At 38.8% G+C, this 20,674-nt stretch overlaps 1 protein-coding gene across 1 annotated transcript in view; it reads left to right on the plus strand.

The window, feature by feature from the left end:
• The window catches only part of prkx (protein kinase X-linked), a 63,174-nt gene that overhangs the window by 13,243 nt on the left and 29,257 nt on the right, over window positions 1-20,674 (plus strand). The window contains exons 2-3 of the mRNA XM_017699127.2: window positions 11,494-11,662; window positions 12,855-13,118. Coding sequence (XP_017554616.1) covers window positions 11,494-11,662; window positions 12,855-13,118 — 433 coding nt within the window. The remainder of the gene's footprint in view (window positions 1-11,493; window positions 11,663-12,854; window positions 13,119-20,674) is intronic.

The raw sequence follows: 20,674 nt of genomic DNA on the forward strand, positions 1-20,674 counted from the left end.
TCCGAAAACCTGAACTTTGTCCATACTAGATTTTAATGCACCAGACATGACTTGACTGATTTAAATGCATAAGAATATTGTTCACATTTGACTTTTGCTAAATGATTCATTTAACTGTACTTTGCACAGTGTTTTTAGACTCGAACATCTGAAGTCATGTCTTTTGTGTTCACAGAGTCTCTAGGATTCTAATATGGGTTGAATAGACTGCTCAGCAGTGTTTAATAGAAGTGTGGGTTACGATTAGGGTGGTCACTGTGGTTCTAATGGGTGTGCTCTGTTTTGAGAATGACCAATGTTTCTTGGAACTTCACCAGGCCACCTAAAAAACAGTTCATTTGGCTTAAATTTAAGGTCTGTCTTTCTAAGACTTGTTAAGGCTTGTTTGGGACAGTGTAATGTTTATGTATATCGTTTTCCACATGGGTTAGACGTCTGTCAGCCCAGACAAATGAAAGGAAAAGTGCTGTTGAACTATCACAGGCAAAGTCCAAGAGTGAGTGTGTGATTTGTCTTAAACTTCTCTGTTGAGTGTTTGCTGCTTGAAGTCGTGTTTTGAAGATGTGTTTTGTCACAGTGTGTTGCAACCCGTTTCAGCTTATAATGGGTGGCGTTTTGGAGAAGTGTCCTTTTCTATGTATAATCTGAAACCGGTTAAGTGTCTTTTCACTTCAGTGTTTTGTGCTGGGTTTTGGTAGGCTCTTAAAAAGAAGTTCTTCAAGGGTTCTTTAGAAACTGCAATGGTTATAAATACAACCTTGACAACTAAACCTATTTTATTTGCCTTCAAAAATTTATGATGGTCAACTACAGCGATGATGATGATGATTATTATGATTTATTATTTTATTATTATTTATTTATTAATTTTATTTTTAAATTATTATTATGATTACGTAGAATTTCCATGAAAGGAAGAAGAACTTCAAAATCTTTAAAAATGATTCTTCACTCTTGAAGATAATAGTTGGCAAAATAGGTTCTTTGTACAATGCCATAGAAAAGCCATCTTTGGTTTCCTAGAAAGCCTTTAAGGGGATGGCTTAGATAAGACGTGTGAATGAGAGACACTTAAGGAATGTCCACATAATGTAAACATTCTAAAAAGAACCTTTAAATTGGTTTAGAACCTCTTTACTACATAAAGGGACTGTGCACTTTGGAACTGTGGAACCTTCCAAAAGATACCGACATCACCAAAGATCCAGTGATGATTGTAGAAGCTTTTTTTGTTGTTAAATGTGTAAGGCAAGCTGATTCCACATCAGCATTAAAAGGCCACATTTCATCCATAGGTAGAATGACCCACTTAGCTAGAGGAAAGCCTGTGTCACGTGCCCTAAATGAAATCACTAGATCATGCCTGTTTGTAATCTCCTAATGTTCTGCTGTTTATGCTTTAGTTGCAAGCGATTCAGTTGCAGAGCAGAAGTTGCGTTTGCATGTTTAAGGATTTTCTCTCTTCAAAAGAACAATATCATTTTACAGAATTCTTTGTCTGATGCTGAAATATTCCATGCTGTAATTGTTCACTAAATGGAGCCAGTGTGAAAAAGGTCTAAAAGACCTTAAAGATGAAGCACAAGGCATTTAGCATTTATTGCCCTTACACATTGAAGAACCTTGGGCACTTAACGCCTTGTCAGTGGAGGTTTATCCATTCTTGGACTACTGTCGGTAGGTACTCATGACTTCTGACTGGGAGAACCCCACAAACTTAGCTGTTTCAGAGATGCCAGTTGTCTGATCATAACAATTTAGCTCTTGTCAAAGTGAGAACTCACTGTTTGCTTACCATCAAAAGTATCCCAAACTTTGACTTAAATTACTTTTGATGTGGCATTCAAATAAGTTTTAAAAAGTTTTAAACTTAACCTGTAGATGCCTGCAGACACCACAAAGAATTAGTAAACAACAGCCACCAGTTTATAGTAACTGCCAAAACTGTGTAATAAATAAACAGCTGGTTATTTGAATGTCAGCTTATAATGCTGCTATTGAGTGACCCTTATTAGTCAGTCCCACAATGGGGATATTTCACCTCTGCATTTGACCCATCTGTGCAGTGAAACACCACATACGCACTAGTGAGAACACACACTAGGGGGCAGTGAGTACACTTGCCCGGGGCGGGTATGCAGCCCTATCCACAGCGCCCGGGGGTTAGGTATCTAGCTCAAGGGGATCGACCTGGCTACCAACTAGTCACAAGGCTGGTTCCCTAACCTCTAGCCCATGACTGCCCCCAGAGTGTTGTGACCCTCCCTATTGGGGAATCGACCCCCAGTCTTCCATGTGGAGATACTGTCCACTATACTAACAAGGATTTTACTTTATTAGTTTATTTAATTTGTTTAATTCATCATTGCTTGATTTTTGGATAACACTTTATTTGAACGCTGCCTAAATAGGCACTTCATGACACATGATCAAGCACTGAGAAAAAAAATATATATGTATTATTTTAATACCTTAAAAATAATAATTTTTAAGAAAATGACATTGTATTGACATAAGAAGCCTTAAACTAAAGTGTCCTTTGTTTCATTTTTCTTTTCATAACATGTTATGACACATCATTCCCAAGTAATGGGACTTGTAAGGCAAAAGTGGATGTAAGTGGCCTTCAAATGAAGTGCTGATCTCCCTTATGTTCCTTCTTAAAAACAAAACCATTGTACTCATAGGATTCTTGTATCTGACTTTTTAGACCAACTGTCCAGATTTCAAGTTATAAATGACTAGAGTTGGGCAATATGACTTTGATTAATGATTTCACAGTATGCTGATTTTTGCAGTTTGTAAAACACATATTAAAATTATTGTAGTTGTAAATGTATAAGTTAATTAGATAGTAAATCATTATAGAATATAATAATAATAATAATCTTAACTCATTAAATCTTAGGAAAACTAAATATTGAGACGCATATTGTGTACTGTGAAAATAAACATTAACTGTTCATGAAAAAGTGTGTCTGCTGTTAGAAAAAGACCAAATTTGACCTGTATGGGAGGGGCTCCAGAATGAAGCCTTTGTTGTCTAAAAAGAACATTGGGACTAAAGTTTTCTAATGAATATCAAGGCAAGAACCTGGACTGCAGCAATGTGCAATGAAGAGACAAGTGCAAGATAGAGTTGTTTGGCAATAGCACCTGAAGCAGTACCCAGTAGTACCCAAGCATTCTATCAAAAGAACCTTATACCAACTGTAAAGCATGAGAATGGAAATGTTATAGTTTGGGGCTGCTTTGCTGCCTCAGGGCCTGGCCAACATGCAGTCATGAAATGAGCTATAAATTGTCTTTCATACCAGTAAGGGCTTAAGGAGAATGTGAAAGAATTCTGCATGGAGGAATGGATAAAAATTTATGGTAGATGTCAGAACCGGGTAGACAGATATAGGAAACGCCTACATAAAGCTGTTTCTGCCAAAGTGAGCAGTTACCAGTTACTGAAGTGAGAGGTATACTTACTTACTTTTCAGCAGACATAAATTATTCATTTTAATTTAAATTATTACATTGTCAGCATTTTATTGTTTTTTGTTCTGTTGCATAAAATGTTTCTATACTTGCTTAAAATCAAAATGCTGATATTTTCCCATATGTGAAAACAGAGAAATATTTCACAGGGTGTACTAGAGACTGCATATGTTCTAACCCAAAAATGCTCTGATGCGTCATGAAGCCTGGCTAACTTCAAAACATTTTTGATAGCATTGCCCACAGGGATTCCCTGACTCTTTATTTGACTCTGATTCTTCAGTAATCAACAGAGCACTGCACAGAAATTGAGAAGGTCTTATACTAATGGTATTCTTACAGCATGTAATTTAGACAGCCAATCATCAGTCTAGATTTTGGAACAAGTATGTTGATTCTTTGATACTGAATGAGTAATTAGGTATTGAAAATTGGCATTGAATGACAATTTTTGATACTCTGTTTTCTATTAAAATAATACAGTCAGTACCATAAAAGTACTGTTTTATTTGTATTTGGCCATATTGCCACTCTTAATGTGTGTGTGCTGGGTTGGCTGGCTGACACGTTTTGTTTAAGAATTCAACTGTCAGCTTGTATCACAAGAAGATTTTGTTTGCGGGTAAAACTGAACAGCTGACTAGACAGAGTCTTTGCCAAAGAGTGTCAATCTGACTAGCTCACCACTGAACAAAGAGCAGCACTTTCTGAGTTAATTTCCAAACTTTAGATCTGCGTCATCACTTTCAGCTCTCCTTCACAAAAGTGAGACTGGATGACTTTTGTTGTATCTGCTGCTGAACTACTCTCAGGCCCACCACGAGATGTAAGGAAAACCACTTTGCTTGATTGAATCTTTGTTGCTGTCCTAGATTGAGCAAGTTGAAGTATGTACTGTATTGATTTCTCCATGGTCTTCTTGAAAAACAACACTTCACATATTCCATGTGGTCTGTACAGCCACACCTAAAGGAAATCTAGCCGCAGCTTAGACAGAGCACTGGATCTCTGTCTGCCAAGTGAGTACATGTCCTCCATTGAAGGAAGCATGAGTTAGCAATGCCTCACAGCTAGAGTTATGATGTACTCACACTTTTAAATATTTTAGTCATCCTATTATGCACTCCTTAAAGAAATAGTTCAGCTCAGTTACTAGTAGTTTCTTAACATTACAGAGAAATATACAACCCCGATTCCAATGAAGTTGGGACGTAGTGTAAGACAAATAAAAACAGAATACGATGATTTGCAAGTCCTTTTCAACCTATATTCAACTGAATACACTACAAAGACGAGATATTTAATGTTCAGATGGGACAGGGGCATGTTTACCACTGTGTTACATCACCTTTCCTTTTAACAACACTCAATAAGCGTTTGGGAACTGAGGACACTAATTGCTGAAGCTTTGTAGGTGGAATTCTTTCCCATTCTTGCTTGATGTACAACTTCAGTTGCTCAACAGTCCGGGGTCTCCGTTGTCGTATCTTGCGCTTCATAATGCGCCACACATTTTCAATGGGTTAGACTGAGCCTTTCAGGGATGCTCCCTTTATACCCAATCATGACACTCACCTGTTTCCAATTAACCTGTTCACCTGTGAAATGTTCCAAACAGGTGTGTTTTGAGCATTCCTCAACTTTCCCAGTCTTTTGTTGCCCCTGTCCCAACTTCTTTGGAACGTGTTGCAGGCATCAAATTCAAAATGAGTGAATATTTGCAAAAAACAAAGTTTATCAGTTGGAACATTAAATATCTCATCTTTGTAGTGTGTTCAATTGAATATAGGTTGAAAAGGATTTGCAAATCATCATATTCTGTTTTTATTTATGATTTACACAACGTCCCAACTTCATTGGATGTGTGGATATGTAATGGAGTAAGAATGCAATGCATCATTTGGGAGGTAGGACCATGTCTGAAGCCCCTCCTCCTTCCAGGCTAACATACATTTTTCCTCCGATGACATTTTCAGCACCCACCACAACATGTTCTTCATTTTTACCTGTCTATCTTATCTCTTTTCATCATAAATATTGTGCCCAGCCTTTGAACTCAAAGCAGAGGCCACCCAGACCTCCAGCCCAGGTGTTTGGAATTGTCTGGCCTCCTAAAGTCATACAGTCTCACGTCATACTACAGCTGAATGCTGAAAGCAAATACAAATGTGAACACTGCTATAGTAGGTCACACCTGTTCTTAACTGTTGGCACTGACTCATGCTGTTGACGTTCTCTAACCGCAGGCCATTTTGAAGAGAAAAAGAAAGTATGAAGGATAAACTTCAGCTAGCTTTGATTTGTAATTTAAATGGCACTGTTTTATAAACTAACTTATGAAATCATTTGCCACACATTTACTTTTGTAGACTTTTATTTTGAAGCTGGCCGCTGACATTAGTTGGTAAAATGATCTTGTTAGCTCCTGCTATTATACGACATGTCAGATCACAGTTGGGGGTGGGGGGCGGGGGGTGTTATAATTACTTGTTAGCCATATTACCCTTGTAGCTCCAATGCAAAACTAAGGAAGTACACTTCATAAACCATACAGTGTACTAGGTGGTATCGAGCTGAACTGTTTTTTTAACCACACTTTCTGACTGACAGTAAAGTGTTTTGTTTTCAGTCTTCTTTATGGTAAGTAACCGTGGCGACACAGTGGGTTACAGACAGTGTTTCCTTGTGTGAGGTGAATGTGTGAAATGCCAGTATTCCACTTCAGGTATTGAAGTCATGGTCATGACTCAGAGGGCCTCCTTGTTCTTTCATGTTAAGCTGTAATGTAATGTTAGGTCTGGAATGCAGCAGAAAAAAGAGAAGTCCTTAAGGTTGCCTCACACTTGAAAACAGTATGTACAGTGAAGAAAGCTTTGTTCTCTCTTCCAAACCTTGAGCTTATTTTTGTTTGCACTTTTTTTAAAGTCATGTTTTTCTCTGTTATTTTTCAAGTGTAGACCATTTTCAAGATCCTGCAAATGTTTTTGTTAACATAAAACAGCTGTCTGCTCATGCTTTGGATATATTTGCCTTCAACCTTGTTCATTAGACTTTTTCTTAGTATGATGAGCAGGTTGTCTTTTAAAATATTGGAAATGGTTTAAATTAGATATGGCACCAGTCCAGTTGACCCAGTGTCGTCAGAAAATGCTGTATTGGTTATTGGTGGGGAAAAAAGGAGAGAATCTGATCCAGTTCTGTTACAAATCTAGCCTGAAATAGTATAAAATTGGTAGTAGCACCATGAAGCATAAAGTGAAATAGATTACATGAGTAATCACACAGTCTGAGAACAACGAGCTGGTGATAACAGTGAGCATTTCAACCAGACAGACGTTCATGAACTTCTACATTTTTGTCATATAATCATCGACATGCACTAGCAGCATGTTTCATTATACAGCAGAGCAGAATACTTTATACTTTATCCAGAAACCTTTACTTTGTTTGGAACCTGAGTGAGACAAAAACAGGTTTTGTGCAAGTCATGTTGTTGGCTATGTGTATATTTCTAACTGTACACCCTTAAAAATGATCCTTCAAGAGTTCTTTAACGAAAGCCATGATTCTGTGTAGAACCGTTAACAACTTTTTGAATGCATGAGGTTCTTTGAAGAACTTTTTTTTTAATAGCAACAAACATGGGGAGGATTTCTCTATTACAAGCCAGTGAAATGTTTTTATTAATATATAGAACTTAGTCAAATGTTTGAGCACTTTGAGTATTGAGAAGTTTAGTAGTTGTTTCAGAAGAAGTATTGGTATCAGGATTGGAACAGAAAAGTGGTATCAGCTTGAAAGTGGCAAAGTGAAAAACGTAGTATCAACCATCTCTAGTATAAATACCTGAACTAGATCGCATTGCTTATCTCCAAGTTTGTAGTTAAGTGTGTGTGTGTTTAAATTCTTTACTAAGTTCTTGATTAACACTAGTTAGTTTCAAACTGTCATTTTACCATTTTACCAGTGGTGAACTTGAACATGAAGAAAAAATAAAACACTTCTACAATAGTGCTATTTTCTACTAGCGTCCCTGTGGGACTCTCTAGTAGTTTGTTAGCACTAAGCTAACAGTAATTAGCATGGATGTTCTTGGCTGTTCTAAATTAAATGTGGATATTTGAAGCTTCTATAAGACATTCAGTGTTTTACTTGACGCTTGTGACTGGCATATTAGCTTATGTTATACCTTGTAGAGAGGCCTAGTGTAGAGCTGCACCACTGTTTCTGTTTCCGAAGGTCCGCTGGTTAGGCAGCCGCTCATATTCACAGTTAGTGATCTTGGACTTCCAAAAGGCCTAGTGTGTTTTTTCTCACTAAATTGGACCCACCCATTGGACATCCAAATGTAATTGATTGATTCCACTGTCACTTAATAATTATGTCAATAGTTCATCTAACACATTAGACCTTCTCTTTAGCTCTTGTAGTTGTAACCAGCAGGAAAGCTTGCTTAGCTGTTTCTAACTAGATACCACATAGGAAAACAGTTCCAAGATCAGCCAGTCTTAAACTCAGTGTTTGAAGAATTTAACCTTTTTGATTCTTTTCAATAAAAATGAAGAAAAATACATTTTTTAATCAGTTTTTAATACATTATCAGTATTTTTTGGTTACTAAAAATCTATCAGCTTAGAAGGCCTAGAAGGAACTGCAGGTTCTCCCCTGTATTTAGCTAAATACATTTGCACCACAAATCCATAAATCATGTCTTTACTAATATATATCTAACTGAGTAACTAACTAATGAGCTACAGGTTTCTGGGTTACTGACACAAGCAGAGCTTTGGTCTAGAAGTTTCAGCATTTGAGTCTCGCAGAACTTGAGCTATGGATATAAGCATCATGTCTGAAAAGAAACATGTCTTTCTTATTCTAATATTCAAACTAATATTCCATAGGATGTTCTAAAATGAAAATAAGCGCTAGTTGCAGCACTGCATACAGTGTTCAGCTGACCCAAAGCAAAGTGGAGCAATACTCGAATGATAAGCAATGTTTAATCACAAGTGATTGTATGTTAATACAGAATGGCTCCTGTTTATTAGTAGAAGGTTAATCTAAATGTGTGTGGTTTATCTGAGCTTTAGAAAGACCTCAGTGTGCAATTTAGGAAGAGACTGAAGGTGCCCTGCTCTCTCTGCAGACGAGCCCTCCCTGTCGCCATTGATCATGTGTGTAGCGGTAGATCTATTACTCAGCAGGGTCCCATGTTCTCCTCTGCAGGACCTGCTAGAGGCTTTGTTCTAGTCTCCATACACTGATCAGAGTAGTGCTCATCTCTCTCTCTCTCTCGCGCTCTCTCTCTCTCGTTCTTTCTCACCCTTTCCTCTTTCTTTTTCTTGTGCTTCCTCATACTCTCTCTCACTCTCTCTCACTCTCTCTCTCTCTCTCTCTCGTTTTCTCACCCTTTCCTCTTTCTTTTTCTTGTGCTTCCTCATACTCTCTCTCACACTCTCTCTCTCTCTCTCTCTCTCTCTCTCTCTCTCTCTCTCTCTCTCTCTCTCTCTCTCTCTCTCTCTCTCTCTCTCGTTCTTTCTCACCCTTTCCTCTTTCTTTTTCTTGTGCTTCCTCATACTCTCTCTCACTCTCTCTCTCTCTCTCTCTCTCTCTTTCTCTCTCTCATTCTTTCTCACCCTTTCCTCTTTCTTTTTCTTGTGCTCCCTCATACTCTCTCCCTCTCACTCTCACACTCTCTCTCACTCTCTCTCTCTCTCTCTCTCTCTCTCTCTCTCTCTCTCTCTCTCTCTCTCTCTATATCTCTTGTTATCCCTCTCTGTCTCTCTGTTTTCGTCATACATGCATACACAAGTTCTACAGACATGGTGTAATAGCTGAAGAGTGACTGATTTGGCAACAAAAAGGAGTTAAAAGGAGAAGGAAAGCCAGTAAAGCTGGTCGTTAGTGACGTCGTTTGATCTCATCTAGCACGTCTCGATTTTTTTTTTCATCTAACTCTATTGGCTTTCATTCATCAATCCAAAAAGGTTTTAAAGGGATAGAATGGATGCTTGTAGAGCTCGTTGTTAACAGCATTAGCATTGCTTGATCTAGTACTATTTGCTTTTATTCATCATTCCAGAAAGGATTTAAAAGGGAGCCCAGATAGCAGTCAATGTTTAATGAACATTAAGATGTCAACATTACCTTAACTGAATCAGTGTTCTAATCCAGTGTTGATTCTTAATCCTGAATAAATATTGAAACAACATTTAAAGTTGAACAAAAATTCAGCAGAACACAGATGCAACACATTTTTCAACCCTTAGAAAATCATATTTCTGTAGTAAAATGTTGTCAGAGCCGTCCTGCTGTATCTACAGGATAATCACCAAGCACTTCAGAGATTTCTAAGAAAACAAGAAAATTATTTGTAAGGACTTTTTAAGTACTGACACTCAAGCTGTCAATGAGTCATGAACGCCAAACAGCTGGCTTACTTCTTGAGATCTCATTTGTCTCTGTGTGACTCTGAAAAATAAAAGCAAGAAATGATGCTGTGTTATAATCAGTTGTTGTCCAAGACACGTAACAGTAAGAATATTTGTCTTTCTTTCTATTGTTTGTTCGTTAAGTGGTTCATTTTGGCTAGTGTAGCCATAGGCATGCTATTGTAATGGTCAGATAACGCTTCAACAAGGGTTCATATTCAGTCTTATTGCGTATCAGTCAACATCAAACTTTTTCAAATTGCGCTAGAAGTGAAATGTATTCTCTTACCTCTTACAGAGACAGCAGAAAGCTGAGGACATGTGGCAGGTATCACGAGATTTTGCAGTGGTGCTTCCTTCACATGAATTTGTGGTCTACAACAAAACAGTATACACACATATGTATATGTACATTTGTGTTTTCAGCAACATTAATCTTGTTTAATCTCCTCTACCACCACTTGCTTTTCTCATCAAATTAAAAAAGAAGTTTAAAATGATAGAATAAAAGATGACACTAGCATTTATTCATTGTTAACCCGGTTATCCTTCATATGTATCCGACTTATATGACATGAAGTTTTGGTCGCACAAAAACAAGCTGGAAAAAGAAAAAAATTCTCTGTGTCATTGTGTGACATCAAGAAAGAAGCAAGAGAACGGATGCATGTTGTTCAGCCTAAACACTCTTGTTGCAGTGACATCTGGCCGATAATTGAAACCAAAGACAGGCGCTAGCTCTGCAGTGATTCCCTCTTTGACATATAGCACACTTTTAGGGCAAGGGCTAATGGCTTTTACACCCCGTGTAGTACACTTTCTGACAAAGAGTGAGCCATTTCGGATTCATCAACAGCCTGTTGAGTGCTGCCATTACAGAATCTATTATTCGTTCGGGTTTCTGTGTGGTTTAAGCTGCTGCTTGTGTCTGAAACATTTGATCTGGCAGTGGATTTGAGACTTAGCTAATGGTTGAGCCTTTTGGATTGTAACCATGGCAGTCGGTAAGTCTGGGCCTCTTTAGTGTTTAAGAGACAGAGCATGAGAATTTAGTTATTTCTCTCTGACCAGAAAAAAGGTCTATTAGTGATAAGCTATGGATTTTATGCTGGGAATAAGATAATGTGGATGGACAATTTTATGCCCGGTAGGGATGCTATAGCACATTGAACGATCCTTAATTTTCCGCACTTTTTGTTTGTTGTTTTGTGAAAAACGTGATCTAACAGAGCCGAAAAGTGCAGGAATATGCCACACACTTCAGCTACCGTTAATTGTTAGTCTGATGAAACAAATCAATATTAAACTCAAAACATCACAGGGCTTTCAGCAATAATTACATCGTTCTTTTATGTAGTGATAGAATACACTTTAGCACACAGAAAGCTCCAATTCCTTATGCTGATTTATGGTCAACATGAACATGCCTGCAATTGAAGTACTCTGGGTGCAGATTCTAATGAGCAAAACTCTCTGAATGTGTCATCTGCAAGATGTTGGGTAAGATTAATAGGGCACATGGGTTATTAGACTAATGGCACATCTCATGTCTTGACCTCCTGCCCCTTTTTAACAGGTACAGGAACATTTGGCAGAGTTTTTCTGGTGAAGGACAAGAAGACGAGGGGTTTCTTTGCCCTGAAAGCGATGAAGATTCCAGATGTGATCCGATTAAAGCAGGAGCAGCACGTTCATAATGAGAAGGAAGTTCTAACGGAGGTGAACCATCCCTTCCTCATCACGCTGTGAGTGGGTTCCTTCCTGAACTGGCAACCTCCCATCCCACTGTGTTTTCTTATTTGGGTTTCAGTCAGACAGAGAAAACAGCAGGAAATATCTTGCACCACATATTATATTTGTCTTGTAGGTCTTCAGGTTTTTGCCTGTAATCTTAACTATATTAAAGGTTTTTATGAGCTTGCCTACTGACTGCCCACAGGTAAGGGCAAACAGTCTCCTCTATTTGGGTTATGGATCAACCCCTTGTACCATCATTAAGTAAATTGGCCAGTCTGTGGGGAAAAGGAGCGGAAAAGGACACCCACTAGCCAAACAGCTTGATTTAATATTGGTAATTGCTTCAGCTTCAGTTGACACGTTAATAACTAGGCTTGCAGCCAGTTATCAACCAATCCACTCCTTGAAATCAGCCACTGTTTCTGTCTTAATATACAACCGAAGCTGATCCTAATGCACATCTAGCCAAACCTAGTTTTTGTAGGTCTTTATGAGTTCAGTCAAACATCATATTTCCATTTAAGGTTACTTTATGAACATAACAAATGATTGGTTTGACAAAGTGTGCAACACTACAATAAGGTCATAGTAAGTAACCCGTTTTGCTGCAGTAATGGCCTCTACTCTGAGAAGATGATGGATGTTTACACTAGATGTTGGAACATTGATGTGAGGAGTTGATTGTGTTCAACCTCAACAGCATTAGTGAAGATGCTGATGTCAGATGATAAGTTCTGGACCACAAACAGCAGTCCAGCCCTTCCAAAAGCTATTGGATGGTGCTCCATCACTCCAGAGAGTACAAGTCCATATAGTACAAGAGGTCACTGAATGGTTTGATGAGTATGAAAATGATGTGAATCATAATGTATGGCGGTTACTAGATCTCAACCCAGTTGAACATCTGGGGGACAATTTCCTGTTTGTTCTAGTTTGGAAATTGATCCTTAGTACACATGCTCACGTTAAATGCGAGTACATCATGTTTCAGTCCCTTAAACAGAGACTTATAAAATCTGTGCCAAGCCACATTGATGTGGTTTTGTTGGCTCATGGTGGTCCAACAACTTGCTCAAATACTTTGTTAGTTTTTGCTTTAATGTGTTACCCTTTGTTGCATATATTAGCAAACATTAATCACAAGTTATATTAATTTAATGTGTCCTGGCATAAGACACCTAAAGAAAGGGCTGTCTGCAGGTTTTGGACTCACCATGACGAGCGCTTCCTGTACATGCTGATGGACTACGTACCAGGCGGTGAGCTGTTCAGCTACCTGCGCAGCCGTGGCCGCTTCAGCAACAGCACAGGCATCTTCTACTCCGCAGAAATAGTGTGTGCAATTGAGTACCTGCACTCCAAAGAGATCGTCTACAGGGACCTGAAACCTGAGAACATTCTGCTGGACGGTGAAGGACACATCCGCCTCACAGACTTCGGCTTTGCCAAGAAACTCTCAGATCGGTAAGGTTACCCTTAGAATTCTGTTATTTTTCCATTTAGAAGTTAATTGCATAATTACAAAATATCTTACATAAATGTAATGGATTACATTTACATTCAGACGGATTCCATGTTTGAATTAAGCCTCAGACTTCTAGAGGTAATATATTTTGGCTGTACATTTGATTTACATTACATAATAATTTAATTAGGTAATTGGTAGGAAATGTAATTACATCTACATTTGATTAGCGTCGTGCATTGTTTGAATCTCCACTTCTGACTCGTGGCAAAAATACAAAAGATTATTTTAATATAAGTACCTACATACCTAAATATAACATAGATGTGTATCACCTGCTGCATTTGTTATTTCAGCTAATATAACACACCTGGCCCTTAAGACTTTTTGTCATTTTTGTCATTTCTTGACATCAAGACAGAGAGATGTTAAACCTTAAAAAAGAGACTCAAAGAGACTTAAACCTGTCAATACAGAATGTAACATAATTCATTACTTAACTAGTAATTATGTTTATACTTGGAGAATTACTAAGGCTGTCAAACGATATTTTTTGTAGTTTGTAGCCTCAAATTTGACCCTAAAGAAAGATTTTGCTGCGTATCGATGTACCCATAGTTTCGATCGCTGACGTTTAGTGAGACAGTGTTCCAACTCTTCTGTGACTATAGCCCCCTCTCAGTTCTACCGTTATCTTGTTTTCAGGGGAACTGAAACCATCAGCTTTGCTGTTACTTTTGTTGGTTTGCTGTTCATTGATTTATCAATAGTTCTTCAGTGAGCACTGTCCAATGTTGTCTGCCCAAAGCATCCTCTAGTGCTAACATTACTGATAGCACAGATTTTGCTGGTACCAGTGCTGTGTTTTTCTTACTTAAGATCTCCTTTAATGATCAACAAATTCACATTATGGCAGGACCCATAAAATGTAGTCATAAAAACACGAGCCTACCTGCCATCCATGCTCACCTTAAATATGGCAATGTTAAATCCACAAACCATTTTTAATTCATTTTAAATAGCATCTTTCCATCAAATGTCTCCAGCAAGCATAATGCTAATCTCCGTTAGCCTGTCAATGGGATTTCCTATGTGATATTAGCATGAAGCTCACAGTTAGGTCCGTTCACATTTTTAGCATGATCTACCTTAAACGTGGACAATCAAAGTCTGAAACAGAAATTTGAGAATATTTTCTTTGTTAGTTTTGCCGTCTCTTCAGGATGTTTTCTTGGTAGTAAAGACTAGTGCGGTTATTGGTGTGTACAGTGCTTTGCCAACGGTGTCTCACAGAGCCAGAGCATTTAACTCTTTCAGACGCACATTATGTTCCAGGACATAATGATGATGGGCTTGCTCTTGCTTTTATTCCAAAGGCAGCCATAAACAATGATAAATCAACAAATCAAATTGATTATAATAACTGTTAACAAGCTATTTGTAATGTCTGCTACAACACATACTGGTTCTGAAGAGCATTTCACTATTAAGATGTAACAATTTTAAGAGTTGTTGCATGAAAAGCTAAACACAATCCGAGTTTACAGAGATTGTTTTGTAATGATACTTTCATTACAAAGTATGAAGTGATGTTAAAACATTACATATTTAGTGACAAACTTTATGATACACATGATGCAGGCCAAACAATCACCATCTTGTGTCCTTATTAGAGGAATCTGAATATCTATCCTAGCTATCTGCATATAGAAGCACAAGTAATAAGGTTTGTATTTCCTGTCTGCAAATGGGTGGTATATGTTATGAGGCTTTCTAAGCAAATAACTGTCTCGCTTTGCCCCCGCTACATCAGCCAATGCTGCGTTATTTATTCTGAATGAGCAACGCTCGGACCAATTTTCAGAGTAACCTTGGTGAAATTGAAAACCCCACCAGAAGTGGCCCCCGTTAGTTTCGCTCAAGTGAAAAAAAAAAAAAGAACTAGGGAGAAATATATGTGCGTGTGCGTTATCTGCAGTGCGGAGAGTGCTGCAGTGTTTCCGGGCGCTCTCTTGCACAGACGGAGCACAACCTGACCCCTGTGACATGTAAACATAACGGACTACGATTACATTTCCCCCTCTCTCTCAAGTGGGAGGGGCAGAAAAATAGATTTGGAGTGGGAAGCTCTCTGATGTGCAACTGACCCACTTATATAAATGGAAAGCAATAAAAAAAGGGGGAAAATGCCTCCGAATGCAATGGGGAAAGACAACTGCCCCTGCAAGCGTGCAGTCTTGATATGCTTACTAGAGAGAGGGAAAAGTGCATGGAATTGCCATGTACCCACACTGCCACCCACTGGCTGACAAGTGCTATTGCAGATGTCTGGCTAACGCTGTTTTAGGACCCTGGTCCTCGGTCTGTGTTAAACTTTAAGAGTCTACAAGCTCTCTTAAATACAATCGTATGGGTGCCCCTGGTCAGATTCCATGTTCATTTGATGTTCTATATGTATATATATGAGATTTGAGGGCTGAAGACTTAGATTGTTGTCTAACTGCTGATGCCCCAATTCCCTTCTGAATGTAATTATACTTTGTTGGTGGAAGTTTTTATCGTCACTTCACTGTGCTTTAAATTTGCATTGCGTAATTACTTGTATCTAATTGCATAGTTAATTAGTTAATAGATTATATTGTTAATTAGATAGTTAATTAGTTATTAGATAGTTATTAGATGGTTAATTGATAGTTACGTTTGACTTACATTCAGTATTAGCATTTTGAAGTTTGCGATTGTTTTTATTTTAATGAATCCACTCTTTTAGAATTCACACTTTTTCATGTTTTAAAATTAAAATTACACCACACTTGTTATTTCTAGACATAACTGTGACTTTTTATGTTGTGATGCATGATATCAGAATCATATCAGTATTGTCAGGTCATTGCGCATAGCAGCATGGGACAGATGTTTAAACTACCAGTATTTCAAATCGATATTTGATGTTATATGTATTGTACTCCAGAAGAGCAGAATGTTGAGGAGACTCTGGGCTGCTGTGCTGAAATGTCTGGATTTTATTTATATTTCTGCATTTGTAACTCTATAAATGTAATATTTTTCTGTAATGCTACTCCAGGAAGATGGAAATGGCTTTGGCATCGGCAGAGATGTACATTAGAAATATCAGATTTCATCATTATTGGCTCACAATTGCCTGATCAGGGCATCTTTATTTTAAATGAGTACGGTCAGATCTGTAGCCTGTAATAAAAGTTCTGTGGAGAACAGAGGAAATTGCATTCTACAGCCGTGATTGAAAGTGGAGAATCCACACTTTCAACAGAATTAGAGAAATAGAGCTGCAAACTAGAAATAAAGGTAACAATTTATGTGAATGATTTGAAATAGATTAAATTGAAACCAAAACCAAAATTCAGAACATGAAAACCAAAACCAAAGTTCTTTTATATTTGAATTAATTTGCCACTGTATTTATGATTTTAAAGTAATGTAATAACCTAGATAATGCCCTAGGGTTATTAGTTGCCTGTTGGGAAAGAGAATTGACAGGGAACTAGAGGACTAATTTAAACTTAAACACCTTGCTAAATAAAATACAACCCCATTTCCAAAAAGGTTGGGACGCTGTGCAGAATGTAAATAAAAATAGGTTGCAATGATGTGTAAATCATGTAAACCATATATTTGAAGGAAAATACTACAAAGAAAACATATTAGATGTTGAAACTGAGAAATGTAGTTGTTTTTTTGAAAAATGTATACCCATTTAGAATTTGATGCCAGCAACACATTCCAAAAAAGTTATGATGAGGGAATGTTTACCGCTGTGTTTCATCATCTCTTCTTTTAACAACACTTGTGTTTTGTAAGAGTTTGGGAACTGAGGAGACCAACTGCTGTAGTTTTAATAGTGAAATGTTTTCCCATTCTTGTTTGATACGGGATTTCAGCTGTTCCACAGTTCGGGGTCTCCTTTGTCGTATTTTTCGTTTCATCATGCGGCAAATGTTATCAGTGGTTGACAGATCTGGGCTGCAGACAGGCTAGTTTAGCACCCATACTCTTTTAATATACACTGCTCAAAAAATAAAGGGAACACTTAAACAACACAGTATAACTCCAAGTAAATCAAACTTCTGTGAAATCAAACTGTCCACTTAGGAAGCAACACTGATTGACAATCAATTTCACAGCTGTTGTGTAAATGGAACAGACAAAGTGGAAATTATTGGCGATTAGCAAGACACACTCAATAAAGGAGTGGTTCTGCAGGTGGGGACCACAGACCACTTCTCAGTACCTTTCTGCTTTCTGGCTGATGTTTTGGTCACTTTTGAATGTTGGTGGTGCTTTCACACTCGTGGTAGCATGAGACGGACTCTACAACCCACACAAGTGGCTCAGGTAGTGCAGCTCATCCAGGATGGCACATCAATGCGAGCTGTGGCAAGAAGGTTTGCTGTGTCTGTCAGCGTAGTGTCCAGAGGCTGGAGGCGCTACCAGGAGACAGGCCAGTACACCAGGAGACGTGGAGGAGGCCGTAGGAGGGCAACAACCCAACAGCAGGACCACTACCTCCGCCTTTGTGCATGGAGGAACAGGCGGAGCACTGCCAGAGCCCTGCAAAATGACCTCCAGCAGGCCACAAATGTGCATGTGTCTGCACAAACGGTTAGAAACTGACTCCATGAGGATGGTATGAGGGCCCGACATCCACAGATGGGGGTTGTGCTCACAGCCCAACACCGTGCAGGACGCTTGGCATTTGCCAGAGAACACCAGGATTGGCAAATTCGCCACTGGCGCCCTGTGCTCTTCACAGATGAAAGCAGGTTCACACTGAGCACATGTGACAGACATGACAGAGTCTGGAGACGCCATGGAGAGCAATCTGCTGCCTGCAACATCCTTCAGTATGACCGGTTTGGCAGTGGGTCAGTAATGGTGTGGGGTGGCATTTCTTTGGAGGGCCGCACAGCCATCCATGTGCTCGCCAGAGGTAGCCTGACTGCCATTAGGTACCGAGATGAGATCCTCAGACCCCTTGTGAGACCATATGCTGGTGCAGTTGGCCCTGGGTTCCTCCTAATGCAGGACAATGCTAGACCTCATGTGGCTGGAGTGTGTCAGCAGTTCCTGCAAGATGAAGGCATTGAAGCTGTGGACTGGCCCGGCCGTTCCCCACACCTGAATCCGATTGAGCACATCTGAGACATCATGTCTCGCTCCATCCACCAAAGCCACGTTGCACCACAGACTGTCCAGGAGTTGGCGGATGCTTTAGTCCAGGTCTGGGAGGAGATCCCTCAGGAGACCATCCGCCACCTCATCAGGAGCATGCCCAGGCGTTGTAGGGAGGTCATACAGGCACGTGGAGGCCACACACAATACTGAGCCTCAATTTGACTTGTTTTAAGGACATTACATCAAAGTTGGATCAGCCTGTCGTGTGTTTTTCCACTTTAATTTTGTGTGTGACTCCAAATCCAGGCCTCCATTGGTTAATAAATTTGATTTCCATTGATGATTTTTGTGTGACTTTGTTGTCAGCACATTCAACTTTGTACAGAACAAAGTATTCAATGAGAATATTTCATTCATTCAGATCTAGGATGTGTTATTTGAGTGTTCCCTTTATTTTTTTGAGCAGTGTAGATGCTGTTGTAATACATGCAAAATGTGGTGTGACACTGTCTTGTTGAAATAAGTAAGGCCTTCCCTGAAAAAGATGCAGTCTGGATGACAGCATATGTTGCCAAAACAAGTATATATTGTATGTACCATCATGAATACTGGCTTTTGAACTGTGCACTGATAACAAGCTGAGTGGTGTTTAGCCTGGAAGACACAGTGTCCATTCCAAAAATATCCAAACGTTGATTCATTGGACCACAGGACACTTTTCCACTTCCCCTCAGTCCATTTTAAATGAGTTTGGGCCCAGAGAAGGTGGCAGTGTTTCTGGAACCTGTTTATATATGATTTCTTTTTTTAGAGCTTTAACTTCTGTTTGTGGATGCAGTGATGAACTGTGTTTTCAGAAGTGTTGGGCTGAGCCCATGCAGTGATTTCCTCTACAGAATCATGTCTGTTTTTAATGTAGTGCTGCCTGAGGGCCCAAAAACCATGGCTAGCACATACTGTTTTTTGGCCTTGCAGAGATTTCTCAAGATTATCAGAATCTTTTAATGACATTTACAGTAGATGACAAAAAGCAAAAGTTGTCCGCTATTACATTGCATTTTTCTTGATTTGTTGCAAATTGCAATATTTGATCGTGCAGCTTTTACACGGTCGTGAACCCCTCCTTATCTTTACTTTTGAAAGACTCAGCCTCTCTGGGATCCTGTATTTATACCCAGTCACGTTATTGACCTGTTTCCAATTAACCACCAGTTGTTTTTAGCATTACACAACTTTACCAGCCTTTTGTTGCCCCCGTCCCAACTTTTTGGGAACGTGTTGTTGGCATCAATTTCAAAATGCACAAATATTTAAAAATTTTTGGAAAATCAGTTTAAAATAAAATAAGTAAAACACTATTAATAATATTAGTTACAGACACACGTTTGAAGTTACAAGAACGAAAGGTACAGAGTTTAATCACATTTCTCTTTTTCGTTCCATTCAGATTAAGCGTTTTTGACACTTCGGCTAAAAGGTTTCAATTTGGTGCATCACAAATAATGAACTTGCCTTTCAACTACTTATCTCTCTAAATTCATCTTAAAATTTCTCTCACTCTAAACTGAACACTTGCTCTAACCCTCCCCTTAATTTCATTCTAAACTGTAGTGTAACCCTGATGTATCTGAGAATGGGTGTCACCAAGTTGTTTGTTAATAATTTGAGCATCTCTAAATAATCTGTGTTGTACTGTGCAAATAAAGTGGGATTAAAATAAACAAATTGTAAGAAGAGGCATTTCAAAGTGCACATCTCCGGATGATTTAAAGGCAGCGTCCACCACACCTGCTGAGGGAATTGTTATTTTTTGAGCGCATTGGTACTGCCAGGCTTGTGAAGATGAGGACTCATTAGTCTGAGACGGCGGGTGATGGATTGCAGGTTTCTTGTCATCTTTCTAACCATCAAGGAAGGCTATGCGGGTGAAAGCAATGGTTGTGTGTCAGGCGGGCTGCTCCTGAACACTCTGCTGATGACTAGGCTTGTAAATAAGTGTTTCCTTCACCTTTCTCATCACCTTCATCATCAGAAAAGGTGATCTGAACCGGTCACTGCTGACAGCTACCTATAATTATTGAGCGCTTGGAGCTGGATTTAGATTCGTGGAAAGTATTGTTTTTGTGTTGAGAGTGGAAGCAGGGATGGTAGTAATAAAGCCTGTAAGATTAGAAATTCAGGGGGGTTATTTTGCAAAGCAGGATGGCTCTGTGAACTGGATAATTTAAAGGGCCCCTATCATGGAAAACTTTGCTTTACTTGTTTGTTTAAAACAAGTTTTTGTATTATGTGAACATTGTTAAGGTTTCAAAATGTAATATTCACTCACCCCCCTGTCCACACTGTGCATATATGGAATCATGGTTGTAATGCTATATACTTTAATGTTTTTACATATAAC

This window comes from Pygocentrus nattereri, chromosome 12 (assembly GCF_015220715.1).
Source record: "Pygocentrus nattereri isolate fPygNat1 chromosome 12, fPygNat1.pri, whole genome shotgun sequence".
Lineage (NCBI taxonomy): Eukaryota > Metazoa > Chordata > Actinopteri > Characiformes > Serrasalmidae > Pygocentrus > Pygocentrus nattereri.